The sequence below is a fragment of the Artemia sp. Qi Xiang Cuo genome, chromosome 6, assembly GCF_049724085.1.
Source record: "Artemia sp. Qi Xiang Cuo chromosome 6, ASM4972408v1, whole genome shotgun sequence".
Taxonomy (NCBI): Eukaryota; Metazoa; Arthropoda; class Branchiopoda; order Anostraca; family Artemiidae; genus Artemia; species Artemia sp. Qi Xiang Cuo.
The window spans coordinates 24,442,077-24,457,783 of NC_142799.1; the positions used below are offsets into that span (position 1 = coordinate 24,442,077).

Sequence of the window (15,707 nt, forward strand, 5' to 3'; positions counted from 1 at the left end):
ACAATCTCAAAAAACCAAGTGGCTCTCGTCTAAGGAATCAGTGAAATAAGATTTATCACCGCTTATGTGATATTTCAGCTTAAACTTGACCCACGACAATTTTCCTGAAGTAAAATAAATATATAAGAAATTGACACCATTTGAGTCGTCCTTTTCAGAGTTAAAGTATGCCACTAAGGATACCAACAATGGCAGGGTGATTAAAAACGCTCATAAGCAAATAACATTCGATTTGAGGACAAAAGAGGATTATTGGGGTTATTCTTTTGAATAGAAGCCTAGAAAAAAGAAAAGATTTTGCAAAGTAAAGACAAATAAAAGTATAATAGTAGTTAAGTAAATAAAAAGCTCTTCATGTCCAGTAACAGAATTTCAGGTAATAATTTCAGTCTTTGCCTGGAATTCCGGTTTTAGGTATAAATTCTCTTCCTTCTTGAGCAGTTGACGGACTTTGAAAAACACAATGTCTTAGCTCAGGGTGCTCAACGCATCTTTTTGGTGTAAAGCTCATCATTATTGACCACCGATTTTCGGTGATTTTTTTGATAATCTGTGATTTTCTTGGTGAAAAACTGGTGATTATATTTCGTTATGTGGCAACCCTGGCTACAGTTTTGCCACTAAAAAAAGTGTTTGGTGAGACTCCTGAGAATATCTCAGGTGGAAAATTCTTCAATATATTTAACCTTTGATTCATTGGCCTACATTGAGAATGGTGGACAAACTTGGGCTTAGCAATGAGATCAAAGAGCTGAAATTGGGGTCCTCACTCTACAAAAAAGATTCACCCTTCCACACTGTGAAATGTAAGTTGCATAAATCTTAAGTAAAATTGTGGGTAAATTTTTTGTTGTTCATATTATTGACTACCACTTGATGCCTTTTTTATGCTCTTTCCAAATATGATAATCATTTTTGTTGGAAATGAATTTTACCCCCACCCCTAGCCTATAGAGCCTATATACCAATTCAGGGTATATATTTGCACATTAGGGGGGTGGGGGTAAATTTTATGGTAAAATTCTACTTTAGCTACTTTTGACTATCTTGGAAAGGGGTTAGGTTAAGAAAATGAAACTTTCAGGGATGGGTCTACAGGCTAAAGTATGTCCTGGGAAGGTATTTTGAAGTATCCACCTCCGCTCTGTCTCCCTCTAGAGGGTCCTGACCTTTGATGACCTTTAAAAATATGTGAGTTATAGAAGTGAAACCTTGCAAAATAGATCTTCTGCTTAAATGAAGTACAACAAAATTGTTTTCAGCTTCACAACTTTGCTCAATCCCAATTTTTAAGGTTTTAAAGATATGCAAATACATTTCTTAAATTTTGGAAATAAACTATTTATATGTCTTAAAATTCTGCTCAAATAACTGAAATTGCATTTTCAGAGCTAAAGCCAGAGAAAAAGAAACTGATAACTGATGTCATGTAGGCTAGGCAAATTTCATGACCCTCTAGAGGGAGTAGGAGTGGAGGTAGGTACTTCAAAATACCTTCCCGGGACATACTTTAGCCTGTAGACCCATCCCTGAAAGTCTCATTTTCCTAACCTAACCCCTTCCCAAGATAGCCAAAAGTAGCTAAAGTAGAATTTTACCAATTTTATTTCTTATGTAAATGAGAGGTAAGTTTAAACTCCCCCCCCCACTAATTTGCAAATATATACCCTGAATTGGTATATATAGGGGTGGGGGTAAAATTCATTTCCAAAAAAAATGATTATTATATTTAGAAAAAGCATAAAAAAGGTATCAAGTGGTATGTTTACTTTATTCATAAGTCAATAATATGAATAACAAAAAAATTACCAAATTGTGCTCTTGAAGCTTGTTACATTGAGCCAGGAGAACTATTTATTTGGGATAGTTTAGATTTAGGCTAGGCTACAGGGTAAATTTCTGTATTAACTCACATGGGTATATATAGCTTCGGTAAAATTCTACTTTAGCTAGGCCTACTTTGGTAAATTTTCAGCAGTTCATATTATTGACATACAAATAAAGTGAACATACTACTTGATGCCTTTTTTAACAATTGCCTTTTTTTTTAAAATTTACCAATTTAGAGTATATATTTGCACATTAGGGGGATAGGGTAAAGTTTATTTCTAATGAAAATAAGAGGTAAGTTTAAACTTTACCCCTACTCCCCCTAATGTGCAAATATATACCCTGAATTGGTATATATAGGGGTAGGGGTAAAGTTCATTTTGGACAAAAATGATTATTATATTTGTAAAGAGCATAAAAAGGGGCATTGAGAAGTATGTTCACTGTATTTGTAAGTCAATAATATGAACTGCTGAAAATTTACCACTACTTTTGGCTAATTTAGAAAGGGGTTAGGTTAGGAAAATGGAACTTTCAGGGATGGGTCTACAGGCTAAAGTATGTCACTGGAAGGTATTTTGAAGTACCTACCTCCACTCCTTCTCTCTCTAGAGAGTCCTGACCTTTGATGACCTTTAAAAATCTTTGTATTATAAAAGTGAAACCTTTAGATCTTCTTCCTAAATGAAGTACAATAAAATTGTTTCCAGCTTCACAACTTTGCTCAATCCCAATTTATAAATTTTTAAATATGTGCAAGTGAATTTCCTAAATTTTGAAAAAAAAAAACATTGATATGGCTTAAAATTCTACTCAAATAACAAGAATTGCATTTTCAGAACTAAAGCCAAAGAAAAAGAAACTGATATCTGACAATTAAGGTAAAATATTTTTTTTGTCAAAGTTTCAAAAGGTACAGACCTGTTATGTAGGCAATTTCAGGACCCTCTAGAGAGAGAAGGAGTAGAGATAGGTACTTCAAAATACCTTCCCAGCAAATTCTACTTTAGCTACTTTTGGCAATCTTGGAAAGGGGTTAGGTTAGGAAAATAAAACTTCCATGGAGGGGTCTACATGCCAAAGTATGTCCCTGGAAGCTATTTTAAAGTACCTAAATCCACTCCTTCTCCCTCTAAAGGGTCCTGACCTCTGATGATCTTTAAAACTCAGAGTGTTTTAAAACTGAAACCTAGCAAAATATATCTTCTGCCTCAATTAAGTACAACATAATTGTTTTCAGTTTCACAACTTTGCTCAATCCCAATGTATAAAGTTTTAAAGATATTCAAATTCATTTCCTAAATTTTGTAAAAAAAACACTAATGTAGCTTAAAATCCTACTCAAATAACAGGAGTTGCATTTTCAGAACTAAAGCCATAGAAAAAGAAACTTACAACTGAAAATTCAGGTAAAATGTTGTTTTGTCAAAATTTCAATAGGTCATGTAGACCCATCCCTGATAGTTTCATTTTCTTAACCCCTTTCTAAGATAGTCAAAAGTAGCTAAAGTAGAATTTTACCCATACTTTAGTCTGTAGACCCATCCCTGAAAGTTTCATTTTCCTAACCTTATGCCTTTCCAAGAGAGCCAAAAGTAGCTAAAGTAGAATTTTACCATAGCTTCTCTAGGAGAGGGCAGCTGATTCTGTGATGAAGGGCTGAAGTTATATTGGCAGTTCATAAAACCTTATGTGCCAGCAAGTTTTTATCATACCTATGAAATCTTTATTAATAGGCTAAGTAGCCTAATCAGCAAAAATTATCAATAAGCTTCAGCATTAATCAATCTTCTTGGATTAGAGCTAAATCTTTCCAGGACATTAGGCTATAGATAACCCTTTCCATGTATTAGGCTGAAGACCCTTTCCATGTAACAGTGAAAGGGTAACCCTTTCATTGTTATGTGGAAATGGTCTTAAAATTTTAGTTGTGCTTTGTTTTAAGGTTTGAAATTTTTTTATTGTATCCTTGGATTTTTATTAGTAATTTTTATTTTATTATCTTGCGCTGGGGATGGTCAAGCATAGGTCTTGACCAAAATATTTGCATTTTAGTCCATATTTTTCACTGGCTTGTATAATCCTTGTTTTTCTCTTATTTACAATTTCTTCGTTTTATCATGATTACCCAGTGTGGTCTCACAAATCATTTATGTCTTAAAAATCATAGCCAAAGGTTATAGCCTGTAATCATAACCATAAACAGGTTGTAATAAATCATATTTCTTATGATTCTATAATTCTGAAAAGGCTTTATTTTATTTTAAAAAAATGATTTAAAACATGGATGAAAAAGGAAAAAAACAAGAAAATATAATTTGTTAATCAGCATATATCACAAAGTAAGACTTCTATCATTTCTAATCTTTGTTTTGAGGGGGACTAAGGCTGAATTGTCAAAAATGCAAACAAAGCTGTGAAAATGATCACTAAATAAACAATCTAGAAATGTCTTTAATTTTTTTCTAGCATGTCTCCTTCTAAAGAGCCAATATTCTTAACCTTTACCTAGAAAATTTGTAGTCTAGCCTATAGGCTATAATATTCAGGGTATAAATTCAACAATTAGGAGGTCAATGGTAAAGCTTTTAAAGAGAGACAGGTCAAAAACACATGAATTGTCAAGTGAAATATCAAATGAATTGTCAGAAAGACAGAGAAAATCATAAAAATGAACGTAACACTAGCAATATAAAATTATCTCTATGTTTTAGCATATCTGCTTTGGGAGAGCTGCTACTTCAAACCTTTCCCCTAGCTTAGTCAGTATGTTGAAGTGTTTTAAAGAAGTTTTCAGAATGGTATTTGTCTTTCCTTCTAGAGAGCAGGAATACAGCTTTAAGGCTAAAATTGTTTTTCATCTCCTAACTGTGCCACTTTTCTTGTTGAAAAAACATTCCAACATTATAGAAGAGGGGCTCTTCTAAAGGAAACATCTTAATATAATAAAAGCATCAGATTCTTTGTTTTATGTTATTTTCAAGTATCATGGTTGCTTTTCTGGGAGTACCCAAGCTATAGAAATTCCAATCTATAGTCATGGAGACACAGCAATAGAACACAATATTTTTTTTTTCCTGTGCATAAGACCTTATCATATATGACAGCTAGCATAAGACCACAGACAAACTTAAATAAACATCACTGGAGAAAAAAAGGATAAGCCAGGTCATTATGAAAAATATGTTAAAGCCCAAAATAAATTAAGGAACCTTACCAAACAACTGTACTGTAATTTTCAAGCCAAGACTTGCCAACCAAACTAAGTTGAATCCCAAAAAATTCTGGAACTATGTATCTAGCAGAGACCACAACTTGAGATCCATAAAATGCTTAATAACAAGGGACTAAAACAAAGTCCCTGGCACCCAAAGTATTGCTGATCTTCTAATTGAGCAAATTGCATCAGTCTTCACTAATGAACCTGATAATGTTTCCATTTCCAATTGAAAGCACAACAACACCACCAGTTTGGACCTTGAGGATCTAGTGCTGTCATATGTTATGTTATGTTGTGTAGGTTACATAACAAACAACATCCAGAAGCAAACAAGCTGTATTACAGTTACTGTATCTATGGTTAAAAAATTACTCAAGAGCCTGGACATCAACAAGACTGCTGGTCTTTACAATATTCATCCCCTTCTGCTAAAAGAGGCTGCCCATGAAATTGCCCCTGCATTGGCTTTACTTTTATTAACATTCCCTTGATCATAAGCGAGCCCCCTCCCAATGGAAACTAGCCTATATCATGCCTATCTTTAAAAAGGGGATAGATCCAAAGCAGAAAATTGTACACTTATCAGCCTCATGTCTGCTGTTGCAAAAGTTTTTGAGAGGGGTATTAATGATGCACTTCTTCAACACCTTGTCAATAATGAAATTATATCCAACATGAATCAGCTTTCTTGCAGGATAATCTAGAAACTAACCCTCTAGATACTTACAAACAAGTTGCCCAGTTCCTGGATAAAGTCTTTCATGTTGATTTGATTCTTTTAGACCTAGCCAAAGCATTTGACAAGGCCCTAATTAACTGTCTTTGTTTTAAGCTAACAGCAACAAATATCAACCAAGAATTAGTAGATTGGCTAATGAACTTCCTGGCTGGTAGATCTCAAACTGTACAGCTCTTCACAACAGATGGCAAATATACCTACTCAAAGCCTTGTAAAGTCCCAAGTGGTATTCCCCAGGGAATGGATCTTGCACCTACATTGTTTCTTCCTTATATTAATGATATGATACCCAAAGTTAGCAACCACTTAACCCTTTACACTGATGATTTAAATCTATTTGGTGTATCCAACAAATCATCAATACAATCCAACCTTGATCACATACAGACATGGCTGGACAGCTGGCTTCTCTCTTTTAATGTATCAAAATGTGTCACCATTCATTTTGGTTACAATAATCATCAGCACCAATATACCATTAATGATAACCAGACATCATCACCCCATTCCTCTCCTAATTTGTGCCTGTGGTAAAGACCTGGGAGTTACTATGGATAACCTAAAACTCTATAAACACTACACAAACTGTTTCAAGAGCAAATTCAAGCATTGGACTCAATAGAACAATTACTAGCCAATCACATGGAATCTGCTTGAATCTATATAAGGCAATTGTGAAACCAGTTACTGACTTCAGAACCTGCCTTGCTGGTCCTTTTGCAAAAGAGATATACAGCTGATTCAAGGTGTGAAAAGGAGGACCACCAAGTGCATCTTGGTTTGAAACCATATAGTGAAAGGCTATCTACCCTAAAACTCCCATCTTTGACCTTCCAATGCTAGCACAGTGACTTGCTAATCACATATAAATATACTGACCAACCCCAAAATAAGTTCTTTACTCAGTTACCCAAAGAAAGACAAACATAATGTCACTCTAAGAAGCTTCATAAGCCCAGAGTTAACTGCAAAATCATACAAGCCTTTTTTAGCCAAATCTTCATTAATCATTGGAAGTGTTTAAGTGAGAGACTGTGTCTTCAACATCAGCCAAAGTTTTCAAAAGGATACAACAAGTGGGAAGCCAAATCTTCAAGATGCAATTAGAGCTGCCCATCATCTTTGTCTCATAAATCGTGATTAATATGTATATATGAAGGAGTTGGGCTGGGATGCTGATGCTGCTTGTCATACCCAACTAACTCACATGCTTGTCATACCCAACTAACTCACATACTCTATCAGAAATTAATATTGTGTGGTGGTGTCTACTCTAAACCACAGAAAATGGTCCCCTGGATCCTACCTATCTTTGGTCACTGTTACCAAGTGGGATTAAATGCATCTATCCTAGCACTCTTCTAGTTGGAAGGCCTGTCACTGGGCTGTAAACACTGTCACAACCCTCTTTTTTGTATTTTTTGTAGTGTTTCAACTACCACCACAACAATGGAGCCAAACTGATTCAACATAGGACTTTATTTCACTCTGGAGTGCAAATTAAGGTAATTCTAATGGATCCTTAAAGTAATAGAATATTTTAATAGATTTTATCTGATATATCCTCGAATTTTAATGGATTCCTAAAATTATTCTGAGAAAACTGGTGACTGTGCTGAGTGACAAAGAGTTCCAAGTGAAAAAAATTGTGGAGCAATTTACTACTAATAATAATTGCTTTATAATATTATTTACAAAAGTCATATTCAAAAGAGATTTTTTTTTAGCAAACTTCAAATTTTAGCACTTCATAAAGTTCAATTAGCTTGACTTATTTTGTTCCCTAGTTCAATCATTTCTGTTTTTCCCTTATATAGGCTATTGTAGTTTTTTTTTTTTTTCCTTTTTTTAGTGATTCAGTAGTTTAGTAAATAAGTTGGATAAAGTCACTATGCTTTGTAGTAAATAGATAAAATAAATTTAAACATATAGTGAATATAATGTAACAGATTAAGATATAGTAAATAGATAAAGTATATAGTAGGATAAAGTAATTTAATAAACAATTAATATATCTTTGTTGCAATTCTATTAGGTGTTTTTTAGGGATTTTTCTGTTAGTGATTATTTTTATTCTTCTATTAGGGATAATCTATGATTTTTCTACTGGGAATATATTTTTGTAGATGACTTTAAACCAGCAAGTGTTGATACATCCCAAATGGCAGATCTTGAGATTGGAACCAGCAATGAAGTCTCAGTGACAGTTCCTCATTTAGAGGGTTCAGGCACTACCCATACTGTATTCAAAGGGTCAAAACGTCCTTATACAAAAGAGTGTATATTAATTATTGACCATAAGACTGGAGAAATTACGCTGGAAAGACTTGGTGTAAATGTACAGCTGAAAAAGACAAGGTCTGTTTAGTGCAGTGCTGTAACAAGTACTCCAAATTTTTACTTAAGTAACAAGTACCAAGTACTATCAATTTTTTTACTTAAGTATCAAGTATCAAGTAATCCACCAAAATTGTACTTAAGTAGTTCAAGTAATAAGTAGTCTGAAATAGTACTTAAGTAGTACTTCAAGTACTACTTCAAGTAATCAAATTATATGATGTTAAAATTACTATTGAGCTAAAAAAAAAAGGGAATTATTCCATGGGAGGCTCTTTCCATCACAACAATCACACACTTACGCCACTGACACTCAGGTTAACTTAATGGTTTCATTTCTTATATTAAAGAACGAGTACAAAAACAGAATCAAATTGAAAAGGTGTGTTTTTTCCAACTCTACTTTTCCAGCATTATCAACATCATTAAGGTAAAAAAAAAAAGCTGGAAAGAAACGGAAATAAATATCCCGTTCTCAACGGATCTTCCAGCGATTCACTCAGTCAGAAAATCGTCTTACCACATACGGTATATATAGTCAGGTTCAGTCGCTCAGTGCCATTCTTCAAAGACAGTTTCGCAAAAGGAGCTGATTCTGACATCTGCTTTTCAAAAGGTGACATTAAAATAGGTTGAAAAGGAAACCATCAAAACAGTAAAACGAACTCTCAAACTACGTCCATATTTTGCTGAAAAACCTTGAATTTCTCATTGGCTTTCAACAAAACGAGGCTCTCAAACCTTCCGTCCGCCAAGGAATTACGCCTTGGACTCATTATAATGCCACCTTTCGAAAAGAGACGCTCAACTGGGGCCGATGTAGGAAGCATACAATTATACTTCCGAAACACTGAATTCACTGCCGGGTACTCTTGTAAGATCGAGAGAGTCTTTCGGGAATCACTGAGATATCTCAGAATCTCGATCTTGACCGTATTTGCCACAGTTGGTTGCTGAGTGCTTGTTCCTGATTCGTCGTCCGAAAAGTCAAAAAAAGCCTCAGGAGATCTCTCAAGAACTATGCCACTGCTTTTTTCACTAGTGGCACCCATTTTCTGCTTCATTGTTATGGCCTCCTCTGTCATCAAACCCAGCACCAGTTCCTTGTGTTCTTCTTTCCCAAACTTGTCCTTGAAAAACGGCAATGACCACGTAGCAAGATGGTAGTCCGAATGAACCTTTGGAGATCCACTGAGAAACGGACATCTTTTTCCAAGTCCTTCGAGCAGCGTCTGGGTTAAGACCCTTGTGAGTTTGACACTTTGGTGCAACTTCACCAACTTCCTTTCCAAGCACTTGATAGTTGGGAGAACAGTCCTGAAATAGGCTTTCTCCTCACCCTGAAGCATATCTAGGGCGATTGCTATGGGCTCAAGGACTGAGACGTACTCAGCAAGAAATTCAAGCTCACTTGTTTTGAATCTTGGTTTTTTCAAGACATCACACACTGCTGAGAGCTTTCCAGCCATGTGACACTCAAGAATTCTTTTCAGTGCATCGTATTCAGAATTCCATCTTGTTGCGTTGGGTCTTATCAGCTTTTTTTCGAAGACCTCTTTCAATAGGTCATTGTTTTTTGAGCTGTGGCTTAGGGAATTCCATAAGCCCTGACACTTGCTCTTGACACTCTGCAGATTTCTTTTGTAACTCACGTCCGTATTTGAAGCATACTTGGCATCTGTGGTGGCCAAAAGGTTCAGGGTATGACTAGAGCAGCGAAAGTGTGGAGGTAAGTACATACCTATATTACCTAATGAGTCCGATCTGCCATCATTCCCTTCGGGCTCAGAAATATCGCTATCGTCATCATTTGTGTTAACAATACGGTCGGGAAGATCAGAATAACTATCAGAGGTCCCTCTAACCCCTGCTTCTAGTTCATCTTGGTCTTGTGCACCACTTCTGGGATTGACACTAGAACCCAATTCTGGTTCCCCGACATCAGTCACATTCACCCTGTCAAAGATCTTACCAACGTCAACAACATCTAATTCTTCGGATTCGGAATCCATGCTTTCTTCATCAGGTGTGTCACTCTCACTGGTTGCAAACTCAGAGCTGGATTCTTGCTCCTTTGATTTTCCTAACTCCTTAAAAGCTTTGACGAAGTTTGAAGCATTGTCTGTTACAATTGCCCGAATTTTGCTCAGATTCTTGTCAAGACCATATTCACGAAATATTGCAAACAGCAAGTCTGAAATTCTGTCGAAGGTATGCGCTCCAGCAAACCTTCTAACTGCAAGCACCATAGGCACAAATTTGTTTTGACTATCTAACACATGAGCTGTTACTCCAATAAAGCTCTTATTATTAGAAGACCAGATATCACACGTCATAGTGACATAGTCTACTTTTTCAAAGAGCTGAATCATTTCTTTCTTTACAACTAACAGAGACTCATCAATTTTACCGGCCAGAGTTTTCCTTGACATTATTGGTCCGATACTTGGGTTTATCCCCAGAATCATTTGCTTAAATGCATGACTTTCCACTGTAGAGAGTGGGCGCATGTCAGACACTATGTAATTCATAATCAACTCATCAGCCCTTTTTTTCGTACATTTCTTTTTTTCAAAGAAAGAAAAAGGTGTATCCTCTTGCTTAGGCTCGGGGATGCTTTCATCGGTTGCGTCATCAGCAGAATCAATGGTCTGCTCCTCTCCATCTCTCCTCCTTTTTTTCCTAGTGTTCACTTTGGAGAATTCAACATAGGTTGAAGGATGAGCCGTCTGAAAGCAGACATAATGTTTAGTTTTGCTATATGAATCAAATCCAAAGGCTCATTGCTTTTCCACAGGATCCACTGAACATTGAAACTGCAGTATAACAAGTATAACAAATATGAATGAACCATCACTTTCTGAAGGTTTGATGGTTTGGTTTTGTCAGTCAGGAACTCAACTACTTTGAGACCATCACCTGATAGAGGGAAGTTCACCTAATTTGAGGATATGTCCCTTGTCACCTGCTTGTCAGTGAATGCCCAAAATGAAATGATTCCCAGGTCCCAGGTACAGCCATATACCTCTCAGGAGGAGATCTTCACATTCTCCTCCTGAGTGGAAGGTTCCTTTACTTGGGAATAATCTCATTTCAGACATTTACTAACTAGAGACATATCCTCTCATTAGGTGAACTTCCTTGTATCCGGCAATAGTCTCAAAATACGAGTTCCTGACTGGGTTTGGTGGATCCTTCACAATAACAACAAACCTTCACATTACTGCAGATTCAACGATTACAATGATCACCATAGAAAACCTTTTTGCAGCTTAAACTTGGACCATCCTCTGCAAAAAAGCAATGAACCCTCATGTTTCTGCAGCATCGTTGAAACATCAACATCAACCGAAAATTTGTCCAGAAATAAACTGAGTTGTTAGCAATATAGAAACATAGTAATATAACAACTAGCCTATCATCAAACTTGTAAATAGCTTATGGACATATCCAGGCATTAGTTGAGCTGCAGTTAAACTGGAAGCAGGTTAACTGAAAATACAATAAGGTATGTAGCCTGGGATATCTGGCCTATGTAACAAATAGCCTAGGTCTCAGGATTTCCCTATTAATACATTAAATTTAATGGGAAAAATTAACATTCCTGCTATACTAGCTTCTCAATCTCAACAAAATGCCTATAACCCAGAAAATAAATTTGATACTATAAAAAAATCTTTAATTTTTATAAAAAAAAAATATAGTTGTTTTTTTATTATATAAATAAAAAAAAAATAACAAGTGGTTTATTATATAAAATATCATAAAATTAAATTTTTATAAGGGAGATGGATAATTTAATTTAAAATTTTAATAGTGAACATAAATATAAAGTGCAAATGGGAGATTTCAATACTGACTTCCTTAAAAGTTCAGATTGTCCAGATTTTCTCAATTTAGTAATTTCTTCTTTTCTATATCCACTGATAACTATCCTTACATGAGTTACTGGGAAATCTGCAACACTAATTGACAATATATTTGTGGATGAAAATCTAATTGAATGTTTGAATGCTGGTGTATTAATTATGGATGGATCAGTAGATCACAAGCAGGCAAGCCTATTAAGCTTAGGCTATACAAGCCCAATGGACATTGTGGCTTGATGCAATGCTTCCAATTACTTGATTTTACTTCAAGTCAGGAAATGGAAAATGGGGCTAGGTCAGGAAAATGAAATTTTTAGTAGACTAAAGATAGGCTTTGTAAGTATAGACTAGTCTAGGCCTAGTAATAGCAAAACATATTTTTAGCTCTAATATTTATTAAAGGGGATAAATCAGATAAAGAAAAAAATGAAATATACCATTAGATTTTCTATTTCCTTGTCTATTCCCCCACAAAGCCAGATACACCTTTAGGCTTAACAAAACAGTTTGATTTTTCTTTAAACTAGCTTTATTTGGTAATACACATCAGCTGCTGATGAAGAACTGGGTATATTATCCAAGCACCCCTGGTGTTTGGATAATCACTAACTTTGGACAAGCAACCGAGCATAATTTGATTCAAATAGAGCCTATATTTCCAAGCAAGCTCTTAGTCTTGCATATGTATAGATTTAGATTACCTTGTTGGGATTAGCTCAATTTGATCTCAGAAACTTTTTTATACTGAAAATTAAGCTTAAAGAAAAGTTAGCAAACCCTAGTAGCCTATTTTTTCTTTACAGCACATGTCTGGGATTGAATCTATTTATGTTTGAGTGGTTTTGTATCCTACAAGGCCTATAGGATCATGTGTTTAAGATTGGGCAGTATTTTCTAGAATTAGCCTAGGCTATGCTTAAACTAAATTGTGTATTTGTCATTAGACTTTACTATTAACTATCAATGCATTCAAAACATTCAGCAATCCATATGGCTAAAATATTCAGCCTAATCAAATAGCCTAGGCTAGCCTACTTGTTCAAGAAAATTTGATACTTCCTTTGAGTTCTGCAAATTAGCAAGTTCTGCAAGTTCTGCAAGTTCTGCAGTTCTGCAAATGGAAAACACACACAAAAACAAAAATTATATATGAATTCTACATTCTATAACAATTATTCCAATCCCAATCAGCCTCATACACAACAATCTCAATACACAACTTAGCCTCAAGATTAACACAGAGAAGCCAAGGCTCATAGCAATCCATTAGTTTTCGTAAATGTAAAGCTGCTGGTTGCTGGTTCCGAGACCCTTTTGAATGACACCTAGCCTACCACAACTAATTTCGGCCCATTCTGGTTCGTTGAACATTCTTCTCCTGAGGTGAAGTTAATCAAGCTAGGTGTGGGGTAAATTGTGCATTAATTTCATAATGCTGGATTAACAGTAAGCTTAGCCTACAGGAGATCCAGGCTACACAACTCTAGCCTAGGTTTGTTCAATCCAATCTGAACGATATCCGAATAGACCAAAACAACAAACAGATTAAAGTTGCGTATGATGTGTAGGTTGTGTTGTAAGGAAACTACTGGGCTATCTGTATGGTGATACCTGTCAAAGTTTAAGAGAGAAAAAAAGTACAAACAGACATAAAAAGGACAAGGAGACTTACACGCAAGTGTTTGTGGAAATTTGAAGGTGCATGCAGGTGTCCTTTGAGAACCCTGTTGGGACAGTTCTTGCACCATGCACTCAGTGCGCCATCTTTTTCGATTTTTCCTTTTACAGAAAAATATTTGCCTTGAAGAATAAACGGTAATTGTTGTTTGCCTGCGTCAGCCATTTTTTTTTGTGACACCTTGTTTCTTCTTCTTCTGAAATGCGCTCGACGGAAACGGAAAACCACAGCAATTACGAAACGAAACCAATACGCAGCACAACCATAAAATTAAAAATTTGCAAAAAAAAAAAAAAAAAAAAAATGGAACGGTTCCTCGTAATGTATTTGAAACAGTACTTGACTTTTATTTGCAACTTGAAGTAATAAGTAGCTGCAATTTTTTACTGAAGTACAAGTAATAAGTACTCTGTGGAATTTGTACTTAAGTACAAGTACAAGTACTTGAAAATTTTACTTAAGTAGTACTTGAAGTAAAAGTACTTCAAGTAAGTTACAGCACTGGTTTAGTGTTTTTCATCTTTATTTTTATTAGGCATAGAAGTAAATTTTGCAGCTGATTTTTGTCGTTTTTATATGGTAATTCTGAAAGTAATTCCAAGCAAGGCCTGTTCTCAAATAGCTTTGGCTAACTTTCATTAAAGTTTCAACATATAAAAACTTAAGTATTGACTCCTGGTTACTTGTGCTGTTAGATAATTGTTACTGTTTGTTTCAGATTTGGGGATTTTAAATTTGATTTTTACAATAGCAACAAGTTAGATTTTCATATAATTTTAAAAGTACACCAGTGTAAATGTACAGCTGAAAAAGACAAGGTCTGTTTAATGTTTTTCTTCTTTATTTTTATTAGGCATAGAAGTAAATTCTGCAGCTGATTTTTGTCTTTTTATATGGCTATGTCTGAAAGTAATTCCAAGCAAGACTTGTTCTCAAATAGCTTTGGCTAACTTTCATTAAAGTTTCAACATATAAAAACTTAAGTATTGACTCCTGGTTATTTGTGCTGTTAGACAATTATTACTGTTTGTTTCAGGTTTGGGGATTTTAAATTTGATTTTCACAATAGCAACAAGTTAGCTTTACATATAATTTTAAAAGTACACCAAGTTGAGGATAGTATAATTCTGACTCTAAAATATATAATCTTATAACTTGCCCTTTATGGTATAAGTCTGTCATAGGGAAATGTACAAGCAAGCAATTTGTATACCCATGGCAAGAAATTTAAGCTCATTAATGTCTGGTTTGTATCAGATTTTTTTTTTATACATGCTGTGTTTTAGTAGGGAAAGAGTTCCTGGGTAGTCCCTTTGCAGCAAAAGAGGCCTGGATGAGAAAATTATTGCAGGCAATGACTGAAAAAGTATTGTATTTAACAATTGACCACACTTCTGTTTTCATTGTCAATTTTATTGATAAACCAGCTTTAATAATGGGTCTCAGGTATGATTTGGAAAGTTTGACTACCCATATGTCAAATAAGAAGTTGTGCAAAAAATATTGTTCTATCCCACTTTCTTGGGCTATAATGAAAGAAAGGTTGAGATTGCTTGGACATGTTTCATTGATGAAAATTATAAAGAGCAAAGATTGTGCTTTTTTATCACCCATGGAATGAAACAGAACAAGATGTTCCCCATCAGTAGTAGGCTATACATTTTTAGCAAAATCCTTATAAATGCTTTCTAAGGGGGATTTCGTGTATTAATAAGTAGTTTAATGTATAAAATTAGCTCAGAGTGTGGTTTTTATAAACCATGTGATAGCTCTGAGACTTCTTACCTCTGTTTTCAGTTTCAAGCATCTTCACTGTTTTCTTTTTGATTACTTTTCAAACCAGCTAAATTTCTATTTTTAATGGTAAAAACTCGCTGCATTAATGTCAGATTTTAATTGTCATCATGCCTATATTAGACTGTGGAGTGCTCTGCTGACTGGTAAGATTTGCCACTCTATTGGGACTTCTGGTGTTTAGGGAATTTGGATATTGAAACGATTCAGTGTTACTTAGATGGATGGGGGATTATTATT

General features: G+C 35.0%; 2 protein-coding genes across 2 annotated transcripts in view; one reads left to right on the forward strand and one right to left on the reverse strand.

The window, feature by feature from the left end:
* The first annotated feature begins 615 nt into the window (after window positions 1–615).
* Eaf (ELL-associated factor) overlaps window positions 616–15,707 on the forward strand; it is a 30,019-nt gene continuing 14,927 nt past the window's right edge. The window contains exons 1-2 of the mRNA XM_089090104.1: window positions 616–806; window positions 7,916–8,147. Coding sequence (XP_088946230.1) covers window positions 713–806; window positions 7,916–8,147 — 326 coding nt within the window. The 5' untranslated portion in view covers window positions 616–712. The remainder of the gene's footprint in view (window positions 807–7,915; window positions 8,148–15,707) is intronic.
* On the reverse strand, window positions 8,795–13,838 carry LOC148951021 (uncharacterized). Its single transcript, XM_089090334.1, has 2 exons — window positions 13,668–13,838; window positions 8,795–10,855 (listed from the first exon to the last, which is right to left on the reverse strand). The coding sequence occupies exons 1-2, from the start codon at window positions 13,836–13,838 to the stop codon at window positions 8,795–8,797; spliced, it is 2,232 nt and encodes a 743-aa protein (XP_088946460.1).

Bases quoted from the DNA above. Each gene is read 5' to 3' on its own strand.
- LOC148951021 (XM_089090334.1), bottom strand. From the start codon at position 13,838: ATGGCTGACGCAGGCAAACAACAATTACCGTTTATTCTTCAAGGCAAA. The intron at 10,856-13,667 runs GTAAGTCTCCTT...GTCTGCTTTCAG, and splicing joins ATTTCCACAAACACTTGCGT to ACGGCTCATCCTTCAACCTA.